The sequence below is a fragment of the Pungitius pungitius genome, chromosome 11 (assembly GCF_949316345.1).
Source record: "Pungitius pungitius chromosome 11, fPunPun2.1, whole genome shotgun sequence".
Taxonomy (NCBI): Eukaryota; Metazoa; Chordata; class Actinopteri; order Perciformes; family Gasterosteidae; genus Pungitius; species Pungitius pungitius.
This window is the reverse complement of record NC_084910.1, coordinates 13,154,891-13,173,042: the sequence shown is the minus strand read 5'-3', so window position 1 is coordinate 13,173,042 and position 18,152 is coordinate 13,154,891. Positions and strand designations below refer to the sequence as shown.

Sequence of the window (18,152 nt, the reverse complement as noted above, 5' to 3'; positions counted from 1 at the left end):
TGATAACATGGCCGATGTACCGTCTGATATTAGTTCATCGCGCATGGACTGGTATCAGCATTTACCATGTCTGACAATAAATACAGAACATAAGTGGAATAAGTGTCTCAACGACATAGTTTGTCCACCAGAGAGCACTGACAGGTCTATTTTTAAACTGTAGAGACCAACGGAAGCAAAGTCCACTCATGACTTCAAATCACTAAAGGGAATATTTAATATAGATATTGTTACATTTTATTAATTATGTTAATGTATTAATAATTAATAATATGAATAATATCTAATCAAATCACCAATATAATGTTACTTTTCATCACTCTATATATTGTCTTACATCCCGGGCATTGCAGTCGTATGACTCCTGGGATATTTCCCCTTTTTAGACATTTATGATTCAGTGACAGCTTAAGTAAAACCTCTGCAAGTCACTCGAGGACAACAAAAAGTTGCAGTGCAGACCAATTACAACTAGATGTCACTCTACATCAACATTTAATCAACATCTAGCCTCTCTCTCTCTCTCTCTCTCCCTCTCTCTCTTTCGACACACACACGGTGCACAAACACAGGCTAAAACATGCAAGTAGTAAACCTTTCACAAAAACATGCGGCCCTTTCGTCCCAAAGTCTCCCTCTTCTCTCCCATCATTGAGCTCGAGTGAGAGGTCATGCATGCATCGGATCACACCGACAGGGGGCGCTGCTCCTATGAGATCCCTCATCGGCTGTCCGGTCTGCTACTACACACAGACCAGAGGATTATGTAATCTTTATTATTACGGAAAGACATATTTTGTGAGACCCTGTGATTTTTCCTATTCTATCCTAAGCCAGTGCCATCCATCTCAAACGTGCACATCTTTCCCCTTCAGCCGGTCCCGTGCACACCGGTTCGTCTCCATCACCATCAAGTTACAAACACGGGGTTAGCCGAGTTTACGCCAGACCACGCCCTCTCGGTCCAGCTGGTGGCAACACTCGTGATGACATCATCGCTAAGCGCGGCCATTGGTCCCGAGACGTCGCACACCTGCCCAATCGCCTGTCGGTGAAGTGACGTCGTTTCATTTCACGGGAGTGGGCGGGGCGGAGAGACTACCGACGTCAGAGCCAGCGGGATGCTGCGCCGTGATTGGCTGCATGCGGTGAAAGTCAGCGTCTGTTGCTGAGAGAAAAACGGAGACGGGGAGAGAGGCAGAGCAGTCTGCAAGGGGCACCGATGCGTCGGCTGTTTCTGCAGCACTGAAGTGTTGTCCAGCTCCTTAAAGACTATAATAGTGCACTCGTGCGCACTCATCACCTGTGTCAGTGCATTCACTTAGTTTGCCTCAACGATATTCACATGAACTGTTAAAATGCATTTGATGCAACAGTTTGCGTGCTGGGCTACACAAGTACAAACAACCGCATAGCTGTGCTTTTAATCCCGCTGCACCAACGTCTCCATGGAGAGGGAGAGAGACTGATGCATTATCCCCTCTGCTCAGCGATGGCACTTGTGCTGTCAATTATGGTAAACATACTTATTTTCAGTGGAGGGGGGAGGGCATGTGTGCCTTTCTATTGGCCCGCGGTGATTTTCTCCCTCATTTCGGCCCTCCCTCACGCTGTTCCTATGGTTCCCGAAGCTTTTATTGGATACTGTAAAGTTTGGGACAGGACACCGGTCTGTGGTCAGCATCCTCGTCGCTATAGGCTTAACTCCGCCGTCCGTCAACTGCGCCGTGACAGCGCGTCACGCCCCCTGGACCGTGGGGCCGGCGCTGATTGGCTACTGTAACTGTCAGCGACCTCTCATTGGTCAGCTCGCCCAGCTGTTGGTGGTTCATTCACCATTTTGTGACTGTAGTGGAAAAGAAGACCGATAGTTTTTTTTAATGTAGCCTCGTTTGAGTTTCTGTAGGGGCAAGACATGCCTCGCGGAGGAAAAGTAAAGTGCGAGTCCGGACCGCGCCGCCGTCAGAGCCGACAGCCGAGGGACGCTACCGAGGCTTGAGCCCGCCTCCCCATCTGCAAAATAGGACCATAAATCTCTCTCCGTCGCGAAGGGGGTGGGAGGGGAGCTCTGTTTGGGGTGAGTTGAAACTTAAGTTAACGAAAGGCTGCGAAGCTCTAAACTGACATGCGTTTTAACATTTCCAGGAGCAGCGAGTTAGCGCGAGAAGAAATGTCCGCCGCCGAGTGAACTGACATCGCTCGCGCTGCGCCGAGAGAAAACGGGAGAGGCAGCTTAACCAAAAAAAAAAAAAAAAAAACTTTTCGCAAATGTTTTTTCCCCCCCGCAGATTCGCGGACGACCGGGAAACACGTTTGCCTCCCTCGGGTGCCGTTACTACACCGTGGTAAATGTTGACTACTTTTTCCTTCCCTCGTATAGGCGCCCGGGTTGAGCGGCGCGAGCGTAGTAATCAACAAAAAAAACTCGACATATTTGCGGCATTGCAGGATAAATGTTTACAAACAGCAACGCGGGAGATACGCGGCTTATTTTGTTATTTTGTATTATGTGTTTATATAACGCACCGTGCATACATTAAGCAAACAACGCGGCAGCGTACGACGTTCCGTTTCCTTGTGGTCTGCCACCGTTGCGTACTACGACTACTACAACATCCACCAACTACTACTACTACACCCGGCTTCACCACACCGCAGATTCCTTCTTTCCTTCTTTCATTTTTTCCTTCCAAGTTTTTTTTATTTTTTTTACATTTTGTATTATTCCACCCGGGCAGAGTGTCACTCCACGGGCTCCATCGAGCAGGCTTTCTCCGGAGCGGTCTTGCGTGTGTGCCCACCAGCCACTGTAGTGGAGGCTTTTTAAGGAGAAACCAATACGGACTGAGCCCTTCTGCTCGGGGATAGCACACTGTCACTTGAGACGGGGTGGTTGTTTTTGTGTTTTGTCCCTTCGAGTCGTGATAACTCCGTTGACGCTGTGTGCGTCGTAGTACTCGGCTTCCCCCCCCCCCCCCCTCCCTCGGACTCCTCCGTTCTGGGCAGTTTTCTGCACAGTGTTTGACGGTGTATTTTCACCGAATGCTTTTTGTTGTTGTTGTTGCTGTTTGTTTTGCAATTTTGACATAAAGCTGTCCTCGGCTGCCCTGTAGATCTACACGTGTGGCATGCTTTCCCCTCACCCCTCCATCCTTGCACTATCTTTTGCATATGGGAGAGAGCATCCGGCCAGTCGATGTGGCATCTCTGCTGTTTTGGACTCCCAGAACAGGACCGGTCACCTCTGATCTACGCATACGGGCCTCTCGATCATTACGGCCCACCATTGGCACAAATTCAAGGGCTCGGTGTTTCTCTTTTTATTGACATCACTCACAGTCAGATGTGCCAGCTGTTAAACGGCTGCCAGTATTTGTACTACGTCACGATGGATGTTCTCCACAACGATAGCCCACAGACACTTCCCAAGCTCGGCCTCGAACGCCTTAACAAAATGTTTTTTTTTCTCACGTTGCATGAATGATCCCATCCCACTCAACCGTGACTGCAGGAACCAGTGTGTGAACGTGTACAACAGAGAATATGCTCTTTTCTCTCCTTTTCTTCTTCTTTTTTTTGTGTGCACTGTTTCCCCCCCGGTGACCCAGTTAAGGGCAAAGTCGCCCCAGCCATGCAGACGCGTTCAAGGGGCCACGCTGGGCTTCACTGCCACATACTGTCTCGCTCTGTCGTGCCATCGCACGTCGTCCTCTCTCCGTCCCCGCCACTGCAGCCCTTCTTCCATACAGACACCCATAAAACAGCCTGAAGGAGAGGGCCGAGCTGCAGTGTGCCTGGTAACCACGGACACGCTCACAGCGACGTACAGTGCGAACGCGGCGTTGAACGAGGTAGACGCCACCTGAAGACATACCCACGTCTCCCACACACACACACACACACACACGGGTCCTGTGCCATGTGTGCGGTGAGGTACAGGTTAACAAATGAGCGGATAATTTGGCATCGAGGTTGAGGTTTATTAGAGCCGTATACTCCAGTAATAACTCCTGTGCATAACTTGTTTTTTGTGGTGTTGACATTGAGAGGAGGCTTAAGGTCCAACCCTGCCGAATAATCACCAGCATGGGGCTCTTTTGCTGGAACAAATCAATATCTTGAATATTAGGATTTGATATATTTTTTATGTTTTATCCGTTGACGAGCAAAACGTCTAACAGCCCAGAGGGTGATCTCCTGCATGTGTGTGTGTGTGTGTGTGTGTGTGTGTGTATGGCACAATGATCATGTCAGATTGAGATAATATAGGTTCAAGAGAGATTTTAACAGAGCATGCATGACTGCACTCTAAATTCCAGAGAGAGAGTAAAGTTTGATGTTGCTATGCTGTGGAGGGGGGGTGCATTGTGTGACACTGTGTGTGTGTGTGTGCTGCGTGTAACAGCGTCTTTTTGCTGTTTGCGGAGGAGTCCAGTCCAACGCGGTGGAGGCGATAGCCGTCGATTAACCGTCTATATTCAGGATTTACAGTCGCTTCAGTCCAGAGCAGCAAATATCTCACTCTCAACCTGCTGCGAGGCGCAGACGTCTTGAATCTCAGAATTCCACTGTGCTTCGTCTGGGTGCTTCCCAGAGCACCAGGATCCTGTACCAAATTCCTTTATATGTTCAGTTCTACTAACTTATGTGCTGAAAAAACAGGAGAAGAGATTTGGACTTGGACTTGGATTGTAGCTAACAAACATAGAGGGAAATGTCTGCAGTCATTTTCCATTTCTGCAATGTTTTTGGAAGGCACACTGTGTGTGTGTGTGTGTGTGTGTGTGTGATTAGTGATTATTATCTTATTTAGGGAGGAAGGTGGAAGAAACATCAAAATCCTGTGCCATTTTGTATATGTCAACATTGAAATTACAGAAGGCCCCTGCTCAAATTCATGTACTTCTCTCTGGAATTAAGTACGACATATTTGACGACCTTGACAACAATAGTGTATTCTTTCTGGAATTCCAGAGGAAATGCTGTGACCATCTCTTCTCCACGCATTCAGGATGGATTTACAAACGGGTGCACACGTATGAAGACTTCAAGTGTTTTCATCCACTTCAATCTAACTCCTGCTCAGGTGCTGAATAGTTTTTTTTTGTTTATTTGCAAACTCGACTCTGAGCGCTCGGCACTGAAAGTAAAGAAAGGTCGTGAAGGTCGGCGATGTCTAAATCTGAATCTGCTCTCGTCTACATGGTGTGCACACGCTTGGTTGTGCACAATGCGAGTATACACACAAATCCCTGCTGCTGGCTTATCAGCCGAATCCTGGAGCATTTTTCGAAGGCCACGAGCGTGACCGAAACACATTATTCTCGAGCTGAGATCGGATCCTCCAGAGAAATTCAGTCAGCCAGCGAGTCGGTCAAGTGGCCCTGACTCCTTCCTGTCTTTGCAAAGTGCAGCCCGGGACCAACACGCCCAGTCCGGGTCTCGGTGTCTTTGCTAACCAAGGAGGGCTTTAGCCCGGTGTCACACTCCTTCAGGCCCAATTATCTTTCTTCTTTCCCGTGGTTCCTCTGAGTTTGGCTACGTCGTACACTCTGGAAAGAAAGAGTGGGGTGAAATTTCAATTCACAATCCTCGTATTTAATTTTTGTTAATCTGCTGAATTCGTATCGAAGATCAAAGTACTTCATGTTCTGTAGCTCATATATGTTTAATTTATTTTCAGCCATTTGAACCAGAGGTGTGAGAGTAAATGGCGCTCGTCTCCTGCAGTCGCGGTGCTCCGTCCTCGGTAAAAAGAATGAGCTTAACAGAGTGGATCCCCGTGTGTTTCAGACAGCAGGGTCAACTCCAGATGTAGTCGCAAGTGAAAGACGAAACATCAGCATCACTTTTAAGATTGGTATCTGCAGAAAATTCCGCGGTAATGACCAACGCCTGTTTATGCAGTAAACACTGTCAGTGAGGGCCGAGGTCCGAATTTAGTTGGTTGTTTATTTTGTCATTGGGGGCCGGAGGTAGTGGCGTTGCCACTTCATGTTGTGTATCGGCAAGGTCACCTTACCTGTGTGTGTGCAGCAAACTTTTCCAATGTCGAAAATATTTGCTGTGAGTGTGTGTAAGAGGGAAGTCGTCTTGTCAGTATTTGTAGGAATGCAGGAATTTTCACATGTTGGTGAGTTGCCGAGCTTCGTCGAGGGAGGCATTTACGCACAAGTCTGTGTGTGTGTGTGTGTTTGTGTGAGAGTGTGTGTGTGTGTGACTGTATTTAGCCGGTAATATTGCTTTAACCTGTACCGGCCTTTTGAATTTTTCTCATTTTAGGCGTATGCTATCCTGGCAGATTATTTCAATTGTTATGTATTTTAGTAGAAATGTTTCTGTGTGAGAGAGACAATGACGAAAGATGACGGGGAAAGACTGAGACGTTGTGAGAGAGAGAGTGAGAGAGAGGGCCAGCGGGTGTGAGAATGACTGTGGAAATTCCCGATGACTACACAAGAACAGCCTATTTGAACAAACAGCCAAACAGCCGCATACTCCCACCTCTCTCTCTCTCTCTCTCTTTCTCTCTCTCGTTGTAGGGTGACCTCACTCAGGCCACTGCCAGTCCTTTTCCCATCGACGGGAGTCGGAAAATAAAAGCTGTGTTGCTGTTGTTTTCGAAACCGGTCTATAATGCTTAGCGTGAGAAAGCTACCGTGTCGCATGTCGGAGTAGCGTAGAAGGAGTAAAGTGGAGAGACGTGAGTGTCTGTGTGTGTGTGTGTGTGTGTGTGTGTGTGTGTGTGTGAGATCGGGAGAACATCTTTTTATGTCTCTGCATGGATTTAAAATGAAAGAAATATAGTCTTCATTAAAGGCACAGTTTGATAAAGGAGTAGTGAAGTGACCTTGATGTTTTTTACCTTTCTTTCTTCATTCCATTTTTTGTTTTTATATATTTTAAGAGAGTAAACTAACCCGACTAATAAGTAATTTTGTGATCACACCAAGGTTAACTTGATTAAATCTCAACCTCAGAAACATCTGGCCATAATAATGTGGAATATAAATGAACATCATCCTCCTTATCAAAATAGAAATATCTATTTTTCTCCTTTTTATTAGTTATTTAGTATTAAGCTAAATGTGATATGGTCTAGAGAAAAACATGTATAATAAAGAAAGCAATGTCTTTTAATTTTAACGAGTGAGTCTTTTTCATGTTGTCGTCTGGTTTAAAAATGTCACATAACAAATATGAATTATGATTTAATTTTTTATGATGAAGATAATAAATGACACTCTGTCTTCTGTGTCTCTCTTTTCCTTTCCAGCGCAAAACCAGAAAGCAGAGAAGGACAGGGGGAAGAAGAAAAACCAAGAAAGACGTTTAAAGGAGTGCCTTGAGGAGAAAGAGCGGCACCACAAAATCTGCACTTTGTGAACCACGAGAAGAGATGAGGCCGCTAAAGAAGCACAGAGGCCGTTCTCCCCCGTTGACCAGAGGTCGAGGGGGGAGACGGAGAGGAAGCTCTCAGCCCCTTCAAGAGAAAGACCCCAAAAGAGCCAAGAGGGAAACACTCGTCAAAACCACACAGCATTCCCCCAGTGCTCCCACAGGCAAACAGATCTCGCACTCCATCGAAGAGCCGATCACAAACAGCAGTTCTCCCAAGAGAGCGGAGCCTACAGAGCTGAGGAAACCTGTGGAATCGCTCGAGGAAAAAGCAGCAGAAAAGACAGAAACGGAAAAGATTGACGGCACAAACGGAAACAAGGCCGTGTCCACTAACTCTAAAGCATTTCCTACCTCCACCCCAACGCCACTCTCCACGGCCACGCCCCCTCCGGCCACCAATCACAGCCTAGGCTCAGTCTCTAGTAGGAAAACAGCCACATTTAAGGCTCGTGTGCCCAAGAAGAAATACACATATGAGCACTTTGCAAACAATGCGAGTAGCCTGACTACCATTCCTACCTCCAGCCCTGCACTTATACACAGCAGTTACTGCAATGCTCACAGCAAAATCAGCGATAATCTGAGTATACCCAATAACAACTTCAAGAGTAGTAACAGTATTAGTCAAAGCAGTAATAAAAGCATTCATTCTAGTATCAATAGTAGTGCTAAAAACACTACAAGTGGTATTGACATTGTGACTAACCATAGTAGCCATAATACTCTTATAGATAGCAGTAATAGTAGAAGTAATAATTGCTCAGGTAATCAGCCATCAGTGCTAACTGTGGAAAGCAAAGCGCCAGAAGGGAACCGCGTCGTTTCCGTGGATGATAAAACCCTCAGGACGGCAGGATCCCAGGACAAAGATTCCCAACCCGGGAAGTATAAGTCGGAGGGGGCCCGCTACTCGGTGCGCTCCTCCTCCACGGACACTGCGAGCGATCACTCCGCTGACCTGGACGGGCTGGAAGCAACAGGACCGTGCCTGCCCCAAAAGAACCCCCGCTGCTCAGCCGCTCTCCACCACTCGCAGCACAAAGAGGCCGGGCTTTCAGAGGGACTGGCTGAAGCTCTGGCCAAGGGCATGAGGAACCAGAGAGTCCTTGCTCGCCGGTTAAAGACGACCACGGAGAGCGGGGTCGGGTCCACGGGCAACCGGGGGCTGGAGGAGCGCGACTCACGGCCTCTGTCCCCGGTGTTCAGGCCAGGGGTGGTGCGCAGGGTGAGTGGAGGGACTGTAGAAGTGCAGCTCCAAGGAGAGGAGACCCTCGTTGGGTACCCGTTCCGTGGCGGGACCGCGATGGCATCCCCCTCTGGAGCCGAGAGCCCGGCGGAGTTCATTTTGGACGCCCCCCCGCCCGGCATGGCGCCCGTAGCAGTGAGGACCCGGGTGTGCGTGCCCTTCGGTGGAGAGGAGGGGGGTCCTCCGTTGTACAGAGAAGGCATTGTCACCCAGGTGGACCCCCACCCTGGCGTGTCCTTTCCTTACCAGGTGCTCTTGAGTGAAGACAGGGAGTCTCTGCACGGCACCCATGTGGGGGAGGAGAAAGAGAAAAGGAAAGCTAACGCAGATTCTCAGGCTGTGTGGGTGTCCCGTCAAAGTCTGAGGCTGCTCACCCCTCCCTGGGAGGTCCCACACCTGGATGGTGGGAGGGCTCAGGAAAGAGAGCGCGAGAGGGAGAGGGAGGAGAGGGAGCGCAGGGAGGAGATGGAGGTGGAGAGGGAAGTGTGCCAGCTGAGCATTGGGATGGGGGTGCTGGGAGGGGGAGCAAGGGTGGGCCATGGGTTTGAAGGAGTGGCCGGGGGGCATCCTTACGGAAACACACATCCGCCCCCCCGTTCCTCCACTGTGACCTCTGGTGCGGCCTCCGGCTCGGGCGCGGGGAGCGAGCCGAACACTCCGGAGGAGGATGTCGAGGTCTCTCGTTTGAATATGGCCCTCGCCGTCGGCGCCAAGGCGAACGCCGGGAACTCCCAGCACAGAAACGTTGCTTCCAAGTCCCTCTGCTACCCCACCTCCTCACCCCACCTGCCTGCGTTGCAGGTCCTGGCGCCCCCGCATCTCTCCACCCTAGCGAGCCCCCATCCGCCCCGCTCCCCTGCCTTAATCGGGTCTGAGATTAACAGAACCACTCCGAGCCTACCTCCTTTAAAGTCCACTCCCACTCAGACCCCTACTCCCACTTCCGGTGTGGGGTCCTCCTCTACCTCCTCTCGTTCCAGGACCCCCCTCTCGTTGGCTCAGCAGAAATACAAGAAGGGCGACGTGGTGTGCACGCCCAATGGCATCCGTAAGAAGTTCAACGGTAAGCAGTGGAGGAGGCTGTGCTCCAGGGAGGGCTGCATGAAGGAGTCCCAGCGTCGAGGATACTGCTCAAGACACTTGTCCATGAGGACCAAAGAGATGGAGACGGCGGCAGGAGGCGGAGGAGGAGGCAGCAGCTCGGGAACCGTCACCCCCGACCTGCGGGGGAGGGCGAGCAGTGAGTTTGAGTGGGACGACACGTCGAGGGAGAGCAGCGAGACTAGTAGCAGAGGAGACTCCAGACCCCGCCTGGTCCTCCCTTCCCTCCTCCCCCACGACCTGTCGTCGCGCTTTGACTTTGATGAGTGCGAGGCCGCCACCATGCTTGTGTCGCTGGGGAGCTCGCACTCCGGCACCCCGTCCTTCTCTCCCATCTCCACCCAGTCGCCCTTCTCCCCCGCCCCGTCTCCCTCGCCTTCCCCGCTGTTCGGCTTCAGGCCCGCCAATTTCTCCCCGATCACCGCCTCCCCGGTCCTGCAACCCCGAAGGCACAGGCAGCCCAGCGGGACTGGGGGAGGGGCGGCCGGGGGCAGCAAGGCAACGGCCCCGGCCGCAGGAGGGGAAAGGGAGAGACACTCGTCGGGCATGCAGCCCTCCTTCCACAGCAACCTGATGTTCACGGTGCCCATGAGCCCCAGCAAACGAAAGCCCGACGCTCTTGCTCCGCCGACCCTCCCCTCGCACCACCACGACTACACGCCCAAGACAGAGCCCGAGCAGGGCGACCTGAACGGCTCTTTTAGGGTGCTGTCCCCCCACGTGCAAGCCTCACTCTCCCGCACGCACACGCCCACCTTCTCCCGACCGAGAGGAGTCGGCACCCTCTCGTCCAGTAGGCCGCCGTCCTCCACCGCCGTCTCCCCTCCTCCTCTGCTGGTCTCGCCGACTCCCCCGTCCCCTCTCACTCCCGATGGAGGGCCTCGCCGCGTGGTACCCGTGTCCCAGCAGGCCTTGCGGGACTCCCCTGTCATTGTGAGGAATCCGGAAGTCCCGCTGGCAAAATTCACGGCGTGTCCCTCAGAAAAAGGAGGAGGAGGTGGTGGAGACCTGGGGGGGGTGGATAATACCTTGTTTAAAGACACCGGCTTAGAACCCCTCGCCCCGCAGCCAATCGCTGGCCTCCAGGTTCCCGTCCCCATTAACGCCGCAGTAGCCAATGGCACCGTCCTCTTGCGGGGCCCGGGCCAAACGTTAGTGCTTGTGTCCCCGACTTCGTCCTCTGTCCCCACCGCTGCCACCCCTGCCCCCTCCCTGCAGCCCCTCTCAGTTGTCGTCGGCACGACGGTCGCAGCTGCCGCTCCGAGTGGCGCGGACGGACCCGTGGAGCGGGAGGAGAATGGGGGGACGGGGTTCGGGGGTGAGGTCCAGCAGCCGGTTCCGTGTCACCCGTCTCCCACAGCTCTGCTGCCGCTGATCCTCCCAGCCGAAAGCCTTCACCCCGTCCCACGGAAGGACATCATCATGGGACGTCCTGGCACAGGTGAGAATTGACGCATGTCTTTTGTGTGTGTGGGCAGTGACTTTGAAGGAAAATCCGGAGACGATGGATATTTGAGAATTTTTGCAGTTAGAAGATTTTTCGGAATGGGAATGTTCAATGCTATGTTCTGTTCTATGTTGTGTGCATATATATGCACAGAACATAGCATTGGTTATCTAATTATTTATAAGACAATTATCTTATAAATAAGATCTGTCTTCATTCCAAAAAAATGAAAGAAAAAAGCTAAACTTCAAAGAAAAAATAAAATATATATATATATATATATATACAGTGTGTATATATACAGTGTGTATATACAGTATATATATATGCATATATATATAATAAAAATGATGTGTTGAAAAATGTAACATATAGTGAACCTATATGTGAAGGAGACGTGGGGAATTATACACATAATGAAGATATTAAAATATTACTTTACTTTGCTAAACTTTACTCCTTCATGAAAAACGAATTTCAGGTGGGTACATACAAATGAAGTATGAAGGGAATATTGTCTTCTCATTTATTTTTAATGAATCCCCAAATTTGGAACTTAACAGCCTCATGGGAAATATTTCTGCAACATTCCCAGTTGTGGCGCATTAAGAGTTGGGGGCTGTCAGCTGTGTGTGTGTGTGTGTTTAATTGCATCCATAGATTGTACTCACTAAATTAAATAGTTATTTAACCTTTTTAAAGCATGTTGTTTTTAGTGGCTGTCTGGATCTGCAGTGTCTGTAGCGACACAATTCCATGTTGACTCAGACCGCACTGAAGGGCAGCTCGGTTTACAGGCTCCGGACTCGCAGGTTAAGAAGCGATTCTTTCTCTCTGAAGCTGAACAGAGAAAAGCACCGACACTCTACGTCTAGAGAAAAGCACCAAAGGAGTAACCGAGAAAAAAAGTCTGATTAATTCATTTGAATTTATTTGCAGCAGCTGCACACATCAAGTTTTGATTTTTGTATAGATTTATAGATTTAATTTTCATTACCTGTCATTTAGCTGACGCTTTTATCCAAAGCGACTTACAATAAATGGATTTCCACATAGAGATACAAACTCATTTTCATTTTTAAACAAATACAGTTGGAAGAAGGAGATTTGTCAAAGCCTTTTTTAAGGACATTTTTTTTTAAATGACCTTGCTAACTCTGCATATATATATATATGTATATATATATATATATATGTATATGTATATATTTTTTGATCAAAAACCAGCCAACTATTATAACGTAAATTTACCAAATACATCGGATTTAGCCAAACATATATTTATTTAATCCAGGTAAAAGTAATTTGTAATTTTGTCAAGGTAGGTTGAAGATAAACTAAAAGCCGGGCAGAGGCTCGGATTCACAGTAATGAGCAGTGACCTGTGTGTGTTTGTGTGTTCAATGCCTTGTGAAAGAAGCTCTAGTTAGCCAACATTCTGTCGTCCCATGTGGCTTCCTCTGGTGTTCAGGCTCGTGTCTGCTGGTAAAACTAAACTAAATGATCATCTGAAGAAGCCCTATAAAGTGTGTGTGTTTAAGGCATGGATGGGCGTGAGTTGTTTTTGTGTCGGGGGGGATTAGTCTGTGCGATTTACGGGATTAGCTTTGTTGATACTGGAGAGCACTTTTTATTTTCCAAGTCATTGTTGACACAAACTTTGTGGCCGAGTGCTGGAGCAATCAGACAATGCACAGAGGTACAGAAAGGACCTGGGAGGTCAACAATCTGAAGAAAGTATCGCCGTTTCCCTGCTCTGAAACATCTCATAAGGGGGGGTGGTGCGGGGTGGGTGAGTCGGCTGCATGTATGTGGGCCACTTTCCATCGACTTTTGAAAGAGACGGAGGAAGGCCTCGCAAGATGACGGCGTAGACGAATAAAGTGGAGCAAATAAAAGTTTTGCAGCTGTTCCATTCTTGAGAGCGCCTGACCAGCATGCTTATAATACGTTAACACCTGGCGACTATCATCTGCTTACTCGCTGTGTGTATGTGGCTGCGTTCGTTTGTTCGTTAGTGACTCATGTAACAATATGGTGACTACTACAAAGTGTGTGTGTGTGTGTGTGTGTGTGTGTGTGTGTGTGTGTGTGTGTGAGTGAGTGAACGAACATCAGCTGATAAATAAGAGCCTACTTCTTTATTGATATAAATCACCAGTTGGTGCGACTCTCTTCACCAGAGCCCTTGGTCTTCATGTGTGCGACCTATTACTTTGTGACAGAGACGTGGACAGGAAAAGGGAACGCTGTCATTTTGAGTGTGTTTTTTGTGTGCTGAAAGTATGCCCAATGAGTGAATGAATACCATCCCTTTGTGTGTGTGTGTGTGTGCATGTGTGCGTGCCCACTTGGCTGTGCATTTATTTTGAAGATCCTCAAGCGAGGAGCACATGTGGGTGTTTTCTGTGGAGTTGGAAAGGGAGTGCGAGCTCTTTCATATGGTCGTGGGAGAGTGTGAAAGGCGAGGGAGAGGAAACCCTGTGCGGCTGCGTGTGTCCGCGCGTGTGTGCGCGTGTCCAATCACACGAGTGTTACGTGTGTATCCGCCAGTTTGTGTCGGTGTTAATGTCTTCTTAACAGATTGGAAAATTTGAGCAAATGTTAAACAGTCCATTGTTTTCCAAATTATCTTAATTTTAAATATGTTATTTAACAAATCTCAGCAAAATAAATTGGTGATGTAAACTCTTACATTTAGGTAATAAATGTGTGTATATTTTTGTTGTGGTAATGCATAGCAGAGCAGTGTAATGTTAAAAGAAAAGTATCCATGTTTGATATTGCTCAGAATTAAATTAATGTCAGGGAAAAAGCAGGGAAAGCCAGATTGTTTAAAATGATACATCAATAGTGGCATATTACACGTATTCAAGGACAGAGGAAACTCTGGGATACACCGGGCCTTTAAGTTCAGCCCGAAGAATTGGAAGAATGAATGAAATGTTTAATGTTTCTGTGCTCGGACAGACACACTGAATGAAATCAAAATAAGACATCTGGCAGTTAATGAAAGGACAATATTTTAAGCACCCAAATATAGTTCTACTAGTTTAACAGTCCTACAAAAGATTTTGATTTAATATGTACGAAGGAAAAGAGACCATAATGATAAAAGTCACAGAATTCTTCAATACGTCGTCCCTCTTTGTCTGTGCTAAACACATTGTAATCCTGCACATACGCATTTATATTTTGTTAAATTGAATCCGCTGGCTCAGTTAAGCTCCTCAACTCACGCTCTCATACACTCTTCAGACAAATCTGCGTATGTTGTCCCTCAGCGTGTGCGCGTGCTCTCATTCCAAACGACAACGTGCAAGTTGGTCTGTAAATCAAGCGTTTCTGTAACTTCCTGTAAAATCTGATCAGCTGAGGCCGAGCGGCGAGGTGAAGGGATGACACCACTTTTACCCTGTCAGGTGTGTGCTGCATTCAGTGTGTGTGTGTGTGTTTGTGTGTGTGACAGAGTAACCAAGCGTCAAATCAATGACAACCGGATATGACGTGTGAGCGCCAAATGTATGTTGCCATGGCAACAAAGCAAACATCACACTGGCGGTAGTACATAACACTGAATGTTCACAATTAGTGTTTCTGTATGTGTGCGTGTGTGTGTGTGTGTGTGTGTGTGTGTGGTGCAACGTGCAGGGGGAGGGGGGCACTTTTATATTTTTAGAGGATGATCCTCAACGTGCTGAAATGTGTGAACACATTTATCAACATTCGGTCATTATATTTAGTCTGTGTTTTAGTCAACAGAGACGACGCAGAATAAACTAAATAATTTAAGCAGTGAGTGAAGTGTTCCTGGCCAAATATATTTGTTGTATTCTGGACCATCAACTTCAATCAACAGAGTGTGCAAGGTGAGGGAAAAGTGGGCCTGGTGCCCCCTTCCACAGGGAGGACCCCGGTGGTTGTACATGAGTCTGGACTTCATGTTTTCTCTTGTCCATTTTGGGGTTGCAACAAAAACTCGTACACACTGTGCCGAATGATTGTGTCTGCGAGCATCGAAATCATCTGCGTCATTGTTTCTTCAGAATAAAAGGGCTCTACTGGGCTCCTTCAGCCCCTCAAATGAATGTTGTATGAGATATGGGGCAAAATGATATGCAAATAACCCACCGTTTCAAATAATCAAGCTCCAAATAACTGTGTAGCCATTGTATATTATTATGGGCAAAATTCTCTGATGTTTCTGTCTCCGTCGCTCACCTTTTTTGCGCTCAGATAAGTATAATTTTGTCTGCCCTCTTCATGCTTTCCTTTCCTTTCTGTCTCGTGTTTTTTTTCTTTACATAAATGTATGACACTTTTTGTTTTAACCCTTTGATCCATCGCATTGCAGTGTTTTTTTTCGCTTCCCCTCCTCTCGACTTTGCTCTCTTCATCCTGGTCTACCCGGATACGGATACCCGGGAATAACATCCCCACTCCCTCCCGCCCCGCGCTTTACGTAACGCTTAAAGCCCTGCATATCCTCCCTGGCCATGGCAACAACCACATCTGGATCACGCAGCCATCTAGACGGGCACCGAAACACATGTGGAGCCCCTCAAGACTTACCACAAAAAGTCATGTGCAAGAATAATCCTGTTGCCAAAGCATACTCTGAGGAGATTCGCAAGATGCATAGTGCAGTGGGGCTCCAACACTTCCAATACATGCGTGCAAAGTTAGATTCAGATTTTCCTTCTTCGGGAGCTCAGTTGAAGCCACTTTGCTTGTTTTTTCAGGAGCTCACAGGTTTCACGTGTTCCTCACACTCACAAGTTTGGAATGAGAGGTTTTTATTTTATTTTTTATCTATCACAGGAATGTATTTCCTCTCCTTCATGCCACTCTCCTCCTCTCCTTTCCTTGCATCTCCAGCTGCACTGTCTTTTCCCCAGTTGTCTGCCGCTGCCCTCTCTATTAGCCCTCCATTTGCAGGCCGGTAGTGCCCCTCAATGGACAAACGCTAGCATTACACTTTCCTTCACAAAGTGCACGAAGGATTCTACGGCTGCAAACACTGATCAGAAGTTGGCCTTAACGTATCTGCCCCAATGCTGATTGATTGAATGCATGGAGGAGATTTTCACTGAATCGGTTTTGTTGGGTAATGAGATGAGACGATCTCATCTTCCAGTAATTACCATTATTTTTAATGCTCAGAGGTTGAATCTTCCCCTTGCAACATTGAACGAAATAAAGAGTAGTTGTTTTGTTGTGTGTTATCTGGTGCACTGCATGGTTTACGGTCGGCAGCAGACCACCGCGAGTGACACAGGGACCTGCGCACCAACACAGCTGTTGCCATGGTAACAGAAAAGAACTGGGGAGTTATAATTGGACAGAGGACTGTGGGAGGGAGAGACACGGAGCACAGGGGTGGAGGATGAATTAAAGGGTGAGGGAGACGGGATGGGAGAGTGCGTAGGTGAGGAGGAGGAGGAGCAGGAAGAGCAAGAGGAGGAGGAAAAGTTTCTTGCTTGAGATCACGTGCCGTTTGACTGATGTAATTGGGAGGGGGGACACGCATATGTAGGCAGCATTAAAATCATGATGCTTGTAAAGAGACGACAGCCAATGGAGGCCGCTGCCTGCACACCTGCACAGATGTTGCACTGCAGCAGCGAGAGAAAGCTCGGTTCAGCTGAGGGAGACAACTGCTGCCTCTCTCACTAAGAGCTAGAATTCTGTGGTTACCCACCGTCATCTCGTGCCTACCTCAGCTCCCATGTGCAACATGGACATTGCGTGCAGTCAATAGATTTACTCATCATAAGTATTTTTGCACCCGGGTGACTGCAACTGATCTCTGAAGTGAGACAAGGTGTATTTCAAGAACGTAGGCGTATACAAACAGGCCCAGAGGAAAAACTGTGTGCCGTGCTCTAAATAAATGGTGAGATGAAGTTCATTATCAAGGGCTTGCATTGTTACACTGGGTCGTAACCTCTGAGCTGCCAGTAATCTCTCATCAGCCAAGCAGAGGGAGTTGGACACTGTGGGGTTGACTTTTTTGATTGGTGCAGTTGATAACTCTTAATTTCTCTTCGCTTAGGTACACAGTTAACTTAATTTTCTTTTATTAGATGTTTGAATACTAATGTTCTTTTTTGGTTGAACAGAACGCATTTCGATCGGTCAGTGTTTTTCCGTCAGTGTTACTACTAAGTAACTCTGACTAACCAGCTGACTGGGTGGTAGGGATCAGTATCCCCCTTGAAGTGTTGCATTAGTCTTGTGAACAGATGAGCTAAAGTGAGCATGACTTTTTTTGACTCATACAGCAGGAAGTGAAACCAAGTGTTCTTCCTTTTAGTCATAGCTGTGTTATGTACCCAAAATCTATTGGTATCTTAGAGAGCTTTGCCTTTGCCTCCCCCATCTCTGCCCGCCACCCCAAACCCCCACACGCTCTTTCTCCATTTAAGAGAAGTTCTGTTTTCACAAGTCCCTTTCTCTCCACCCACCCAACCTCCTCCATGCCTCCCTCCCTCCCCCTGGCTCTCCTGCTGAAAATGACTCTCAGTCTATTTTTACCCTCTGGTCTCAACCCTTTTCCCTCTTTTTCTAACCCCCCCTACTCTCTTGTTTTCAATTATCTTAGTTCTCTTTGTCTCACTCCCTTCCTGTCCCTGTTGCATCAGAGCATTTACAATTATTTCTGGAGGAGGCACATTAGATAATGGAGGGTTGGAAAAAATGTCTGAAAGAGCTTTTTATGGTGGAAAGTTACATCACTTTTTATCGGCTGTTAGCTGTGTTCCCAAAAGCAATGTAGAGTAGCCAAAGGTAGGCTTTTAAATACCTCTCTTCAGTGAATATTGGAAATTTATAATACAGTCGGTATTTGTGTTTTCATGGAAAATCTTCAAACACATAATGTATTTATTGTACGTGTATGTGCTTTGTCATCTTTACCCCGGAGCTGTCCACCCGCTGTGCAGACTGGAGAGGAAG

The 18,152-nt window shown here is 47.9% G+C and overlaps 1 protein-coding gene across 1 annotated transcript in view; it reads left to right on the top strand.

The window, feature by feature from the left end:
• The first annotated feature begins 1,832 nt into the window (after window positions 1–1,832).
• The window catches only part of cicb (capicua transcriptional repressor b), a 30,965-nt gene continuing 14,645 nt past the window's right edge, over window positions 1,833–18,152 (top strand). The window contains exons 1-2 of the mRNA XM_037453290.2: window positions 1,833–2,077; window positions 7,277–11,189. Of these exons, the coding sequence (XP_037309187.2) occupies window positions 7,400–11,189 (3,790 nt within the window). The 5' untranslated portion in view covers window positions 1,833–2,077; window positions 7,277–7,399. The remainder of the gene's footprint in view (window positions 2,078–7,276; window positions 11,190–18,152) is intronic.